At 41.5% G+C, this 16352-nt stretch overlaps 1 protein-coding gene across 1 annotated transcript; it reads right to left on the bottom strand.

Annotated features, from left to right (window-relative positions):
• Window positions 1-399: 399 nt before the first annotated feature.
• Window positions 400-15900, bottom strand: LOC138176578 (PHD finger protein 24-like; the record flags this gene model as incomplete). The annotated part of the gene is made up of 3 exons (XM_069107359.1): window positions 400-12619; window positions 15256-15357; window positions 15707-15900. Coding segments are annotated over 3 exons (393 nt in total), but the record flags the coding sequence as incomplete, so codon positions are not given.
• Window positions 15901-16352: the final 452 nt, after the last annotated feature.

Genomic DNA, 16352 nt, shown 5'->3' with positions numbered 1-16352 from the left:
TCTTCTATTTTTTCTCATCCTTTTGGTTTTATTGTTTCTTGATTTCTTACAAAGCCATTAGCTTCCATTTGCTTCATTCTCATTTTAAAGGAATTATTTTCTTCAGTGAGAAAAATTTTGTGCCTCCTTTTCCACTTGACCAATTCTACTTTCTATGGAGTGTTTTTTTCTTTAGTGAATTTTGGTGTCTCTTTTTCCATTTGGCTAGTTCTTTTAAAGCATTCTCCTCATTTGCTTTTTGTACCTCTTTTACCATTTGGTCTAGTCTGTTTTCAAAGGTGTTATTTTCTGCAGTATTTTTTTTTGTCTCCTTTACCAAGCCGTTGACTCATTTTTCATGCTTTTTTTCACATCACTCTCATTTTTCTTCTCAGTTTTCCATCTACCTCTCTTACTTGATTTTCAAAATACTTTTTGAGCTCTTTCATAGCTGGAGACCAATTCATGTTTTTCTTGGGGGCTTTGGATGTGGGAGTTTTGAATTTATCTTCTGACTGTATGTTTTGATCTTCCTTGCCAGCATTGTAACTTTCTATGGTCAGAAATTTTTCTCTTAGAGCTTGTTTCCCCAGTTTATCAGTTGACTTTTAAATCTTTGTTAAAGTAGGGCTCTGCTTCCAGGTTGGTAGGCACACCGTTCCCAAGCTTCAGGGATTTTGTGCAGCTGTTTTCAGAGATACATTTAGGGATCTGTAAGTTTTCAGTTCTTCCAAAGTTTTCTACTTCAGTTCTTCCAAAGTTACTACTTTCTTGGTCTGTGCTCTGGTCTGTGAGCAACCATAAGCAGTCCATTATGCCCTGGAACTGTGAGGAGAGTCCTCACTCCACTGTGACCAGATGCTCTGGCATGCTAGTGCTTTTCTTTGCCCTGAGACTGCCACCTAGGACTGGGACCCAGATCTTATTATAGGCAAAGCAACAGAATCCTGTCCCCAGTGCCTGCAAAGAGACTCCTGTAATCTCCTTCTGACCAGTTGTTTGACCCCCTTACCATCGATGAGCTGAAAGCTCTAGAAGCAGTCACTGCCACTGCTAATTCAGTAGCTCCAAAGGCCTGCTTTCAGTTTGTTGGGGCTGGGCTGGGGCTGAGCTGGTGTACCCTGGGCTGGACTATGCTCCACTCTCACCCAGATGCTACAGGCCTTTCATGCTGACCTTCTAAATTGTATTTGGAATCTAGGCTGAGAGGTCTGGAAACTGCCACTGAGTCAGTCACACCAAGGCCTGCTCCCGGATTGCTGGTGCCCAGTCTGTACTTGGCATGGCCTGCACATGTATCTGCACTGTAATCCTCCTTCACCTTGGCTCAATAGACCTTTCTTGCTGACCTTCCAAGTTGTCTTGTGCTGGGAAAATGTTTCACTCTTTTTTTTGTGGGTTCTGTTGCTCTAGAATTTGTTTAGAGTTTTTTTTTAAAGGTATTTGGAGTGGTTTTGGGTAGAGCTCAGATAAGACCCTGCCTATATTCTGCCATTTTGTCTCTGACTCCCAGTGGGGACTTTCAAAAGCAGAGAATCAGTTGGTAGGAAGAAAAGGTATTGCTCTGATTGTTAACGTAAATTTAAAAATCTATTTTTGTGTTTTGTTTTGGTTGGGGATGGAGGTGTCAGCTCTATTAAATGCTATTGATCTCACTGATGAGTTTGGGACAGTGACCATTTAACCTGACCCCTTCTTTTGCAATGAAGAAGTGTAGTAAATTAAAAAAAAAAAAAACATTGTCTGACCTGAGATCCATAAAGATCACTTGCAGTGTATCTCTGCTCTAGACATTGTTTTTTTCTAGCAAATTTTATCTATTCTTGATTTCACTATGTGATCCCAGGACTAATTCCTAGTGTCTCCCTTACTGTGACATCAGAGAAGAAAAATCAATCAGTATACCTAAGCAAGAACCAAGACCCTTTCTCAAAGACCAAAGCTTGTGGTCTTTGAGTGCCTCAAGAAGCTATCTTGTGGATGCTGCCACTGACTCGCGGGACTGGTGGACGCCAGTGGGCTGGCGGAAAGTAGCAGCTGGACGGCCAAGGCACTGAGAAGGAAAACAAGCGATTTTTTTCATTGAAATATTTGAAAGAGATACAGTCCACAAACTTGGACGAATTGAAATTGGACCAGACCTACCTGAAGTCAAGATAGAACTCATCATATTCCTCAAATTGTCAGAGGAAAGGAAGAAATAACTGATGGGTTCAGTCACAGATAAGGAAAAAGTTGAAGGTATAGAAGTCATGAAAGAAGACACAGCGGAAGGTACTGAAATCATAAAAGAAGAATCAGTCCAAGGTGTCAAAATAGTGAAAGAAGAAACAGTCAAAGACATCAAAGTCATGAAAAAAGAAACAATAAATTATGAAACTGAAATATTAATAAGACTCTTGCTCTCTAGAGAAGAGGAATTCAAAAGCAAAGAGGTGCAACTGAAAAAAAATACTTGATGAGGAAGATCAAAAATGTAGAGAAGACCTGAAAGCCCTTCAAGGCAAGGACGAGGAAGTGCTTGAAAAAAATGAAAAAGTTTTCAACCACAACATCTGAAGTAAATATGGAAACTATAATGGAAGAAATAACAGAAGACTGTCCTGTCCCAGAGAATTCCTGTATGATGCCACAATCTAAAAATTAACAAGAGAAAGAACAACAAGAAATAGGAATAATAGAAGATAAAGAAGAGATTAGTAGAGGCAAACCTACAGTTACTAAGGCTCAAAGGAACTTGTCATGGCTCCGCAATATCCTAGGATGTGGTTGCTTGACCTTCTTTCATTTTAAAAAACATGATAAAAAATGAAAGAATGTGTATAAGTTGGAAGATGATGGACAAAAGCTATTGGATGATGCCTTTCTTGCCTTTGGTATTCCAAATCAACAGATATCAGAGTGTACAGAAATTCAAGTTGGTATCTGGCTGTGTGGATTTGGAATGGAAAGACACATGATGGAATTTGAATTTTAAAATATAAGAGGTGAACACCTCCTTACAATGGACTGTGACCAGCTAAAAGTAAGCATTAACATTGGCTTTTTATCAGATACCATTAGAGAATATTATAATAACCTATTTTATGGGTGGCATTGGATGCGAAATGGATATTACAAATAATGGGATACCTATGTGTGCTCTGTTCTTCAACCTTATTTGCTTACCCTTTCCTTCTCAGCATCATATTTCCAAATCCAGATTTTTAAGGAAATCCATGTTGCCTCCTTTTTAAATGTAGTGCCAAGAAATGCTTATTTTTGAATGCTATCTGTTAAAGCCCTTATTTCTAGTGTACCTGTCATGTGAGTCATTCCCTTTTGAACTCTATATAAACAAACACTGGTAGACAAGCTAGTGTTATAGTTTTTGACCAGTCAGATTAAATTTCATTGAAACAGATTTACAAATGTTAACCATGGAAAATGCCAAATTCCCATTTCATTTGTAGTAATAAAATGTTGGTTTATATATATGTTTTAAATATCAAGTCCTAGTTAGAATGACCCCTATATCCTTGACTAGAAGAGCCTGATCAGAGGAACACAAAAACTGGTTACACAAAGACAAACCAGAAAAACTCCAGTTGGGTTGTTCAGCTCTCACCTAAGACAATATCATTCTGAGTGCTTTTTAAATGTAGCTTCCCTCACAGAACATTTCTAGAATTTCCCTAAGATATATTACTTGATTTGATAAGGCCATATAAGCTGTAAATATCTGATACTCTGACCCTCCAGTTTGAAGTCAAATGAATCTGATGCAGCATCTGTTGATTAAAAATGAAAAAAAAAAGTTTTTAGACTGTCCCTGAAGCAATCACCATTGGACCTCCCAGACTCTAAGCAAATAACACATGCACGAAAAATTGTATTTACATGTATAATTATGATATAAGAAGTTCCAACTTTTTTCAGAATGGTGAGCTATTATTCACGTTCCTTAATGTATTCTAGGGTTATACAATGTAATATTTTACTTCATTCAGACCTAGGAATGTCTAAACATCTGCCTGTCTTGACAACCTAAAAACTGAGCCTAGTTCAGTAGAAAAAATGGGATGTGGTGGAGGAAGCAGCCTTGCCCCAGAAAAGACCATGTTGGAACTATGTGTATCTTACCATCAATTGATACAACTCTGGACTTTAAGCCTTTAATGCTGAAAGGCCTTGGTGAGAGCCAAAAAAGCAAAACTGGACTGTTTCCCTTTATTTTGATCCCCAAAGTTGTCCTGAGTTTTCTTGCTTATGTCCATTGTTTGGCAGTCTAAAAAACATTATGAAAGAAGTTCAAGAGGTAATGCACACCTTCTATAATTCCCCAACCCTCCCATCAAAAAAAAAATGGCTATTTGGGAGATTGCTTTTTTTGTTTGTTTGCTTTTAGCCATTAGGGTCAATGATTATCTCACCTCATAAAAGGAACAAAATTCAACTTTACATGTAGCTCAGAGATTCAGTCATATTACTTTGCCACACTTTGTTTACAGTATTTTATGTCTTTCATCCTATCATTACTTCAGATTACCATTTTTAACAGTAACTTTTAAAGCAAGAGCTCTTAACTTGGCATCCTTGAACTTTGTTTTTTAAAAATATGACAAGGGGTAGGTAGGTGGTGCAGTGAATATAGCACGGGCCCCGGAGTCAGGAGGACTTGAGTTCAAACCCGGCCTCAGACACTTGACACACTTACTAGCCATGTGACTTTGGGCAAGTCACTTAACCCCAATTGCCCTCCAAAAAGCCAAAAAAAAAATATGTTGACTACATTTCAGTATAGTTGGATTCCTTTATATAATACAATATATTTTAATTTATGAATTTAAAAACTTTATTTTAATAAGAGGTCCATCTACAGGCTTCAGTAGACTGCAAAGGGGTTTATGACACAAAAAAGGTTGAGTCCCTCATTTAAAGTTAGGTAACATTTTGTCTCTTTCGTGCTAGCTTCTTACTAAAAAAGTTAAGTAGAAAAAATATTTCTTGAGAAGTAGAATTTGGTCTCCAATTTGGGAGTGTTACTTTTTTTTCCCTGTTACTTTTAAACATGAATATTTTCCCCCTATCCTATATCTTCTCTACCTGACTAGTTCAGTGTAAAAACTCTCTGCACTTGCACTACACAATATAAATTGTCATTCCCCCTCCTTCCTCCCCTCTCCTTTTTTTAAACCATAGAACAATCTTTTTTTCAGCCATAGATGCAGGATATATTCCTATGGAAAATTTTTCCTGAGGTTATAAAATCTGGGTTCCTCAGAAAGGATCCCAAAGAAGTTTTGTTTCCAGGTTCACCATGTAAAGAACTAGAAAATCTATTCTTCTGAATCAATAAATATTAAGATAACATTTTTGATTTTCTTTCCAAAGTGTCTTGGTGTAACAGGAAAGACCGCAAGAAAATATTTAAGTGTATTGAGAGACTTCAAATCATAGATACAGCAATAATAAATTTTAACAATGAAATTTATAAGAGACAACATGAAGAGGTGACAAATAGAAAAATATAATCAGTAATGTAATGCTTCTTTTGCTTTTAAACATTTTACTTTAGTTCAAATCTTGTTTTGGCAGAGGATAAGTCTACTTGTTCAAAGCTGTTTGTATTTTGATGTAACCGATAATGTGTATTGTACTGTTTCTAAATAAATTGATTATAATATAAGAAGCTGTCTTGTGAAAATGATGGGAACTCAATACACCAACTAGGAGTGAAGCAGAGGACAATCATTTGCCAGATCCATTGGGGTGGAATCTCTGAAATACTGTCCCTGATTCTTTTCCTCTGCTTATCATGGTCTGAAGGATTGAGACTCTGGCACTTGACCCTTCTTTGTAACTGAGACAGCTGTATCCACCCCCTCTGGCAACAGAAATCCAGTTACATCCTTTGTCCTAAATCTCTCTTCCCCTATTGCCTAATCCCACTATGTCCCTGCCCCCAAGTACTTCATTTTAAGCCTTAGGGCTTCTCTTACAAAACCAAGTTAAGGAGAGAGGTTAACTAGATGGGATGTAGTGGTATGAGGTGGTTTTGGGGATGGACTTGGGGATCCAGCTAGGTGTGAAAAGCTGGGAATGCCCAAACCCTGTCAGGCTAGAGAGAGAGAGGGGTGTGTGTGTGTGTGTCTGTGTGTACAGGGTAGGTTAAACTACCTCTAATGGAAATTCCTAGAAATTCCATTTTCCCTTTCTAGTCATTAAGAGTTTTGTCCTGTTGAGCTCTCTTCAGTGACACAGATGATTTTTTCCTTTTTGGGGACTATTGCTGTACCACCCCCAACTGAAAGGAACAACTGTAGGCCAAGTTCCGGAGAACATGAGCATCCATGGAACAGACATGGGGCCTACAGAATGTGTCTGGCCAATTTACACACTACCTAAGCCTTGACAATTAGTACTTTAGAGTTAAGGCGGTCTTGGGGCAGCTAGGTGGCTCAGTGAATAGAGAGCACTGGCCCTGGAATCAGGAGGACCTGAGTTCAAATCCAGCTTCACTTAATACTTACTAGCCGTGTGACCTTGGGCAAGTCACTTAACCCCAATTGCCCTGCCTTCCCCCCTCCAGAAAGCAAAAAAAACCCCAAACAACAACAAAAAGTTCAAGAGGTCTTTCTAGCTGGCCCTGGAATCACCACACTCCCATCTTCCCATAAACACCACACATAGAAGTAGTAGTGTCAAGATTTCTTTATTAGGATATCCTATGTGCCCAGACTTTGGGAGTACCAGCTCCATTTGGCTGCATTGCCCACAAGGGCTGGGCATGTGTAGAAGAAACATGCAACTATAGTCAAGGGAAAAACAGAAGTTGGGGACCTTACCCCTCAATGTCCATGTTAGTGTTTACAGAAAGGCAGGTACAGGGCTTGGGGCAGAGTCTTTTAAAAAAGGGCATGCCATCTCCTAACAGTGAGAACATGGAGGAAGAAGGGATAACTGGAACCCCCTGCTGCCCAAGTACTCCTAAAACATGTCTTCAATGTACTTCAAAAAAGGATCAGAGGGGACACAAGGATACCGCCTCTTCAGGCACTGTGGCCAGTCTTCCAGAACTGGGATCCAGGACACCTCAATCTATGCTCAATCCTATCTTTGCTTTAGTATATAGAATCTTGGGAAGTTCCTTTTGTTTTCTGTGCCCCATTGCTATTATCTGTAAAAGGGTATGCCAACCCAATGCCAAGGGTTACAGAATTGTGGTGGAAGTGACCACTGAAGACCAACTGCAACTGCCTACATACGCTCCTTACCAGGTTGGAGCATACATCCCCCAATGTGAAACAGAAAACTGCCCAGTAAGCAACATAGGCCTCAATCAGACAATAGGACCCACTCCAAAAAGTACAGGGGGAGAATGACATTCTTTTGACACCCTGAATCCTGAAAGAAATATGGCCCAGAGGGAATGACTCTAGTCTTCATTTTTTTCTTTCTTTAAAAACTGTGACTCAATCCAAGGGCTACCATGGGGGAAAAGGATGATAATGGTATGGATGGATCAAATGTAGGACACTATTCCCGAGGCGCTGAACTGTCATGAACAATCTGATGATGAGGAACTCTCAGTTCACTGAGCTGCAGCAAGCATACAATAATGTACTTATTCCCCAGAAGCTCAGAGATCCTAAGTCATTTATAGGGTAAATGGTGGTGCAAAACGCAGCAGCTGATTTGAGTCAACTGGAAGCCAGGCAGCCAAGTGGCTCTGGCTGTAGCTTCATGTTGGCTGATGGTGTCTCCTGAAATTCTAGAGTCAGGGCTACTCAGCCTCTCACTGCAGTGTCTGCCTACTTCACACTACAAGCCACCAGCTGAAGAGCACACTTCGGTTTTGCAGAGTCACAGGCCCTCACTAAGCATCACCATTCCCGTGCCACCTGCTGTGGTGCTTCTGTCCTGAGGATTTAGAAGACTCCTAGTGCCTGCTGCTTTCTTAGTCAATTCCTATTCAGCTTTCATCCCTTCCTGCCACCTAAGGTTCTGACATCCCAGTTCGTTTGCATTGGTGCTGGGATGATCACAGTAGGTCTGAATTTAACTGCCTGGAGATTCCAGGGGTTTCCCAAGACCTCCTCCTTTTCTAAGGTGGTACATTCCAGTAGGCAGTACAGACTGTGCTGTGCTTCCAGTTATAAAAAAGCAAGGGCTTGGGGGTGAGTGGGGTTTCATAGTGGTCACTCCTACAAATCATAAAAGGTTCTAGGCCTTTTGCCATTCCATTCAGATGCCCTTGAAGCCTGGCTGTCAGGAGAAGCTTAGCAAGGCTAGTGGATCCGGAACAGAAATCACCACCTTCGGTTGCAGTGACATTAGGCGGGGAGGAGAAGGCAGTGTTATTTTTGTGTTTGTGTATGTACTCATCATTTCCACTGGCAAAATACTTTTGTGTGGAACTGGAATCAAAATAAAGATGAACCTTTGAGAGTGATTTTGGTGTCCATCATCCAGAGAGATGAGGCCTCTTCTCCTTGAATATCAATTACTTATATTGCTCAAGAACCCATGATTTGCCTTAAGTGTGTCTAGATAATCATCTGGAACCTGTTCCTCAATGTTAAAGGAAAACAGGACAGCAAAAAGGCCACAGGGTAAAGAGGAATGGCCCCAAAGAGCAACCTCACTTTGGGGGGGTAGCAGCTGCTTCTTTGTGGCAGGCATTCTTCTATGTCAGCCTTTCCTTTTCCATCCAACTGGTAATGAGGGCTGCATAATTTTCATCTGGTTTTAAGGAGGCAGCCTAATGGGTGACAAGCAGTTTTGGGGTAAGTAGTCTTCTCCAAAGATGTTTGATGTACAGTCAATGCCTCCCCTCAGGAGAAAGAAAAAGGTGGGGAGAGTCATTAGGATCTTATTGCTGAAGTCAATGAGAAGAAAGTGAGGCCCTTTACTAGGGTAGGACATCTATGTTGTGGCTTGAGAGAATTTAGACTAATATAATTGAAAGGTCTTAGGATGACCTAGGAGGAAAAGTTAAAGGGGGACTATTTTGTTAAGAATATATTGGAGTGTTCAAATATTCCAAGAATATTTACAGAAGAAAAAGTTTAAGCTGTCGTTTATTACACAACTCCCCAGTAAGACACCAGGAACAAACAAATTTCATTAGAAAGGACATAGGAGGCAGAATTTATGACCAAAGATTTTGAACATTGGATTACTAAGGTAATTATTTTAGAATCTCTCTCACTGGCTAATGACATGTGTTTATGAAAAATGGGAGAGCTATCTGTCTAGCCCTGCCTAGAGGCAAGAAGGATGGACATTTCAAGTTTCCTTCCAATATGTGGGAATCTGGTTCCCAAATAAGACTCCACTTCTATGATATTCTTCTGTGCCTCAACCCCCCTACTTAGAGTGAAAAGGTTAATGCTTTCCCTTACTTTCCTTGAGAAGGGGAAGCGGAACTCACCTAAGCCTCACCAGAGCACCAAGTGAAAGGAGCACGAGGCAAGCACACCAAATAACTAGTTCTGCTTGGATGGCCCTACGACGTGCTTATCTTGCAAGATCTGTCCCACAGAGCTTTTCTCACATACTGAAGACATAGGGCTGTGGCCAGGGAGCAAGCTTTTTGGCATCAATTTTCATCTAAGCAGGATAAGTGAACAAGGGCTAGATTCAGAGTCCTGGTAGTTAATGAAGGCCATTAAGTTCCTTGAGTGCAGAAGATGAGGAGATCCCTTAATTTCTTGGAGCATAAAGTGTGTATCTCCTGGAATTACCTTGTGGGAAGTCAGACCTTGGAGAGGACCATTCTTTAGGGGTCCCCTAGGCCTCTGACTTGACATGCAGTGAGAAAGAGTACAAGTGTTTCTTGGGACAAGAGTTTATGACGGAATGCAAATCCTTTATGCCATCATGAATGAGAAAAAGCTTCCTTTCTCCTTTTTTGGTGGGAAAGACCATGACCTTTAACATCAGTCAATATTTTGAGCACAGCAGGGAACCTCTGCAAGTAGCTATAGCTCGTGAAATTCTAAGAACTATAAAAGTGGGTCCCTTCTGATCTTGGATTTGTCTCTTCAATTCAGGTTTAATTATTCAAACAACTTTCATTATTTCTCCAAGTTGATTCCTTAGTTTTGTGGACCACAAATTTCCATGACTTCATTGCATGTACTGTGACATGCCTTTGAGAATCTCAGTATTTTGCTGGATCTATGATCTTATCAATATGGATACTCCCTCCAATAATGCAGGTAGAAGCCCATTCATGCCCTCTCATCTCACGCTCCTTGTCCATACTTTCCCATAAATCCTCCCAGTGTGCTGGAGGACCCCTGGTTCTCTTGATGCTGTATGGATGCCAACTGAATTCTTGTCTTTGTAGTGGCCATGACGTCTTCTTTTCTAATCATACATCTGATATCCTTTATTACACTTTTTCTTGGTTGCTTACATGTTGCACTCTACTCATGCCCACCCCGTGTCACTCTACTGCCTTTTAGGTCATTTTAATTCTTCAGAGACAGAGGTATCCCATTTCTTGAAGCCATACAACAGACACCATTGGAAGAAGAATGTTAAAAAACGTGAGCCTTTGTTTTAATGAGAAATTTGGAGTCATTAAAAGCACTGTGCAATTTCACAAAGGCAATCCAGCCCATTCTCATCCTCCTGTTCAATTCTGAGCTCAGCTCATTGTCAATAATGCCGAGGATTTCAAAGTCCATCAAAAACACTCCATTTGACGAATACAGAGGTTGCCAAGGAACTTCTCCTAGGGAAAATTTGGCTTTCATATGACAAAGCTCATTCCTCTCCAAATTTTATAGGCAGAGAAACTAAGGCATTGGATAAGAGTTGGTTTTACCTTATTTAACAGCTATAGAAAGCAATTTGGGAAGATGAAGAGGGGTTCCTTTCATTTCTGCTCTCCCTAAAGACCAGCATTCACAATGCTGGTACATGAGGATGGGCCATAGTGTCTTCAGTGGCAGTCTAAGGCTCTTATTTGTACTTTAGTTCACTAAAGACTATAGGAGCTCTTCTGAGCCAGGCCAGATCTTGAAGTCAAAGGAATACTAGACATGTATACCAGGTACCTTCCTCTATATCACTGGACCTGGGGGGGATAAACATTCAGGCAATCCATACTACACAGTCCCTCATGCTGACCCCAGTTCTATAGTGATAAAATACAACATCCAGAGCAGAAGTGAAGGGGTAAAGAAATCACAAAATGGTGATACTAGCTTAATGGGAATATGTGGAAAGAGCAATAATAGGACTTTTGTCTTGGTGAAGGTGAGAGGTGGGGCTACCTTCATTGCCTACTTCATTAGCCCCCAAACCCTAAGAAAAGCTTTGTTCCTCAGAAGACAGGGTAGCCCCAAGTCCTCTTCTGAATTCTAAAACCTCTTCGCTCCCAGTATGTCTCACATTCTAGAAGTGGTATGGAAGATCACCTGCAGTACTAATTCTAGAAGAATCCCTTTTCCCTTCCTAGAGATGCCAAGGAAGATTTCTTTATTCTCCATAATGATGAGATATTACTTTGTCTACAGGAACTGGTTGAAGTGGAGATAGCAGAATTTGAATAATACCTAGTAAGGTCCTCTAATTTCAACTGGGGCTGGTCTACTATCCTGCCCACCAAATCAGGTCTTTGGTTCTAGGAAGCCAGAACCATAATCCACTTTGTTCATTTCTAATACAACATCTTATTAGGCACAGCCTCATCTAAGGTTACGAGTTTCATTTGCAAAGCTAATCAGAATTCTACTGACTTTGGATGAGATTTATTTCAGCCAAAGTTACTGGAATTCTGGGGAGAATATTGTTTTCCTGTCTCTACTCAGTATTGTACAGGTTAGTAAAGGGTAAGTGTGGTAGGCTGTTTTTACCTCAGCAAATTAGAAATAAGAATTTAAAAGAACCAAGAATGTGGGCATCTCTGGTCCTTTATCATCAATCAGAAATCAAAAGTCTGGCTAAAAGCAGGAATAGACAACCCCCCTCCCCGCCTCCCAAGACAAATCTAGGGAGTTTTTGTAGTGTCAGGAGATCTGGCTTTTACTTCTGGTCCTACCATTTGCTCACTGTGTGACCTTAGGCAAGTCAAAACTTCTCTGGACCTCATTTTCACCATTTATAAAATGAGAAAGTTGGACTAGTTGGACTAAGGTCTCTTTCAGCTATAATGACCTAGGATATCTATGAAGTTTGGTCCTTTCTCAACCAATTGGAAATCAAACTTCTAGCAAGTTTAGAGGGATAAAGAATCTTGAGTTATCCCATCAGTGACACTGGTTGGGATGAGGAAGGAACAGTGGGGGAGGAAAAAATTTTTTTCCAGTAACAGACAGAGCTGTTAGGGGTATAATGAATATTGCCTTTTCTCCTAGAACCTCTCCCTTAGGCAATGTACTTGCTACCCTTCCTATGAAAGGAGAAGTTATCTAGATCCCCTGTGGCAAAGCTTAGGAACAAAGATGCTGGAGGTCTCCCCCCTCCCAGTCTGTTTCAGTGTCAGGGGTTGAGGGAGGAGGTGACCCCACATTGCCCCAGCTAGGGCTACCCCTACTTTTAGAGACTCTACCCTAGGGGTTTCAGGTGAATGGCAGCACTATTGGGGCGGGCAGCAAGGATGTAGATGACATTCTCCTTCAGGAAGGTGGGCCAATCCACAGACCTACAGTGGGAGTGAAAAAGCAGAAGGTGAAGCATGTCTCATGACACTGAAATAGGATGAGACAATTAATAGGCTGGGGTGTGAGCTTAGATGAACATGTATGAAGTAGTTATAGCTGGGTGAGGAGCTAACATTGGCTGCCTTTTGCTCCTACACATGTGCTGTTGAATAAAGATGGAGAAAATCACACGACCATTTTTACTGGTCCACTACAGATTTATTCCACACAACCTCAACTGGGCCCTCATTATGGCTAGGAATCTTGCTCTCTCTTAGTGGCTCTCTCAAACCTTTTTAGCCCTCTACAAACCTCCAATGGCTCCTTCTCTCCCTACCCTCAAGACTGTGAACCTTACCTCATACTTTACAGAAAAAATTGAGGCCATTCACCACGAACTCCCTCTTCTTTGTTTTCTACTCTTCTGGTGCCTTCTGCCACTCTCCTCTTCTTTACCCCATCTCACATTGTGAGGCGGCCTTACTCCGTACAAAGGTTAACCTCTCCACTTGTTTAAGATATCCCATTCAATCTATTATCTCCAGAAGATTTCCCCCTCTGTAGTTCAATCTATTTACTGGTTTATTCGCTGCTGCCTACAAGCATACCAGTATTTTCCCCCATCCTGAAAAAAAAAACCCTCACTTGATCCTTCCATCCCTGCTATCACCCTATTTCTCTTCTGCCCTTTGTTGCTAAACTCCTTGAAAAGGCTGCCTACAATCGGTGCCTCCAACTCCGTCTCTTCTCACTCCATTCTTAACCTCTTTGAATTTCACTTTTGATCTTATCATTCCATCAAAACATCTTTTTTTTTCCAATTATCAATGAATGACCTTGACATCTCTGTAGCCTTTGAGACATTTGATCACCCTCTCCTTCTGGATACCTTTTTCTTGTTTTTTTTTGGAGGGGGAAGGCAGGGCAAATGGGGTTAAGTGACTTGCCCAAGGTCACACAGCTAATTTTTGTGTTAAGTGTCTGAAGCCGATGAGGGTGGCTAGGTGGCACAGTGAGTAAAGCACTGGCCCCAGAGTCAGGAGGACCCAAGTTCGGTTCTGGCCTCAGACACTTAACACCCCCCCCCCCCCCAACACACACACAAAAATTTCCGTGTAACCTTGGGCAAGTTACTTAACCCCAATTGTCCTCCAAAAGGCAAAAAAAAAAAGTGTCTGAGGCCAGGTTTGAACTCAGGTTCTCCTGACTCCTGGGCCAGCGCTCTATTCACTGTGCCACCTATCCGCCCTTGGATACTTTTTTCTTTAGGTTTTTGGGACACCATTCTCTCTTGGTCTTCCTCCTATCTAAATGACTGTTCCTTCTTTGCCTCCTTTGCTGGATTCTCTTCTAATCATGCTCTTATAACCAGAGGTGTTCCTCAGGGTCTGTCCCCTCTTTTCTTCTCCTCTATATTACTTCATTTTGTGAACTCATCAGCTCTCATGGATTTAGTTACCATCTATGCTGATGACTCTCAAATCTACCTATTCTACCCAAATTCTCGGCTTACTTCCAGTCTCCTATATCCAGCTGCTTTTCAGACAACTCAAACTGTGTCTGGTAGAGATCTTAAACTCAACAAATCCAAAATGGAAATCATTATCTTTTCTCCACACCCACCTTTCTAACTTTCCTTATTACTGTAGACGGAAGCACCATTCTTCCAGTCTGTCAACCTAAGAGTCATCCTGGGCTCCTCACTCTTTCTCATCCTCCATGTCCAACATGTTTCCAAGGCCTGTGGATTTCACCTTTGTAACATCTCTTCAATATGGCCCCTTCTGACACTGCCACCACTCTAGTGCAGGCCTTCATCACTTCATGCCTGCAATAACCTGCTGGTGGGTGTGCTTGCCATAAGTCTCTCCCCACTCTAATGCAGTCTCCACTCAGCAACTAAGTGATTTTTCTAAAGCTCAAGAAGTCTGATCATATCCACTTCCCCCACCATGTCTCTCAATAAACTCCAGTGGCTCCCTATTGCCTCCAGTAGCAAATATAGAACACTCTCTGGCATTCAAAACCTTTCAAAACCTAGCTCTCCTTACCTTTCCAGTCTTCATATACCTTATACGCCACTCTTCCCCACCTAAGGATTTTGATCCAGCAACATTAGACTCCTCGCTAGTTCATGAAACAGATCATTTCTTTGCTCTAAGCATTTTCTTTGCTGTTCCCCATGCCTGGAAGGTTCTTCCTTATCTTGTCTTCCTCCTAACTTCTCTGGCTTCCTTTAAGTCACACTAAAATCCCATCTTTTACCGGAAGCCGTCCCCAAGCCCTCTTAATTCTAGTGCCTTTCCTCTGTTATTTCCTATTAATTCTTTACAGAGCTTGCTTTGTATACATTTGTTTGCATGCTGTCTCTCCCACAAAAGCAGGGGTTGTCTTTTGCCTCTTTTTGTAGCCCTAGCACTCAGTACAGAGCTTGGTACACAGCATGCTCTGATTTTGACAATAACCCATAAGACCTCGTGAGGCTGTCAAGACCTCAATTCCTGGGGAGCAGATTTTCTTCTTGGCCAGTGAAGTGGGCCTATATCATCACGGACTAAGGCCAATCAATGGAAATAATGGCACTCTGTGGAGTGTGGAAATGATGGCTCTTGGGGTGAACCCTTTGGGGATATCTTACCTGGGCTCCTCTTGTTCAGCTGTCTGCAAAGGCTTCTCTGGGCTCTTGGCACTGCTGTTGCTGGCCGGGCTGCTTTCTGACATGGGTCCCACATGGCTGATACTGTGTGGCACAGGGACATGTGGTTGGGAATGGACAAGATCAAGAGGTTTGGTCCTATCCCAGAGCCCCTGTGAGTTAATGCATATTATCATCTGACTTCTGTTAGCTCTTGGCAATAACTACCCTGGACTCTATTCTGTGTATATTGGAAGGTATGACACACAGAAGGATTCCCTATATAAAGGGGGTAGTGGGATGGCAGCAGAGAGTAGTAAAAGGGTTGAGGTGCTTTCCTGGATTGGTTACAAATGATAAGGAGTGATTAGGCAATTACTGGGATATCAGAAGAAATTTGGGGGCGGTTAGTATGAATTTTGAGAAGAAAAGTAAGGATGAAGATAAAACATACCTAACATTGCAAGATGGTGCCTCCAAGGGTCGTTTTCGGAACCAGGTGTGTTGGGCACGACGGCATTCAGTCTCACTGATATAACCCCCGATACCTTGGGCTAGGAAGGCTGTTCGAGCTCGTTCCCGCTCCTTAACTGTCAGTAGCCTTAATAGAGAGTTCTTAGGGAAAAAGGATATGGGAATCAAAGAGCACTATAGACACTTTCTGTTGAAAGTGGGGCTTTCCAAATCTCACCTTTTCTACTTATGATCTGTATGACCTTGAACAAGTCCTAAGCTGTCTAGGTCTCAAGATTCCTCACCTACAAAATGAGGTGGTTGGCCTAGATGACTGCCTTTCCAGCTATAAATCCCACAATCCTAAAGTCTCCAGATTAGATTTTAGTGTAACCAAAAGTAAATTAACCTCCACGATCTCACTTCCTCAATTCCTTTGCCCCAGCTAGTTAGGATACAGTGGACATTTGGTCACATTAGTCACTAGAAAAAGTCCTAAATCCTTCCTTTATTCCTTATGATTCTTATATTTTGTTTCTCTCAACAAGGCACTGCCACAAATAATTCAAGAACTATTGCTTTCTTGCCTCCTTCACGTCCAATTTCCCAATCCCCTTTTCTATCTACTGTCTCAGGGTCAGCCACCC

Source organism: Petaurus breviceps, unplaced genomic scaffold (genome assembly GCF_028583685.1).
Source record: "Petaurus breviceps papuanus isolate PSGF00001 unplaced genomic scaffold, PetGlider_PUasm1.0 90001, whole genome shotgun sequence".
Lineage (NCBI taxonomy): Eukaryota > Metazoa > Chordata > Mammalia > Diprotodontia > Petauridae > Petaurus > Petaurus breviceps.
This window is presented reverse-complemented; position numbering and strand designations above follow the sequence as displayed.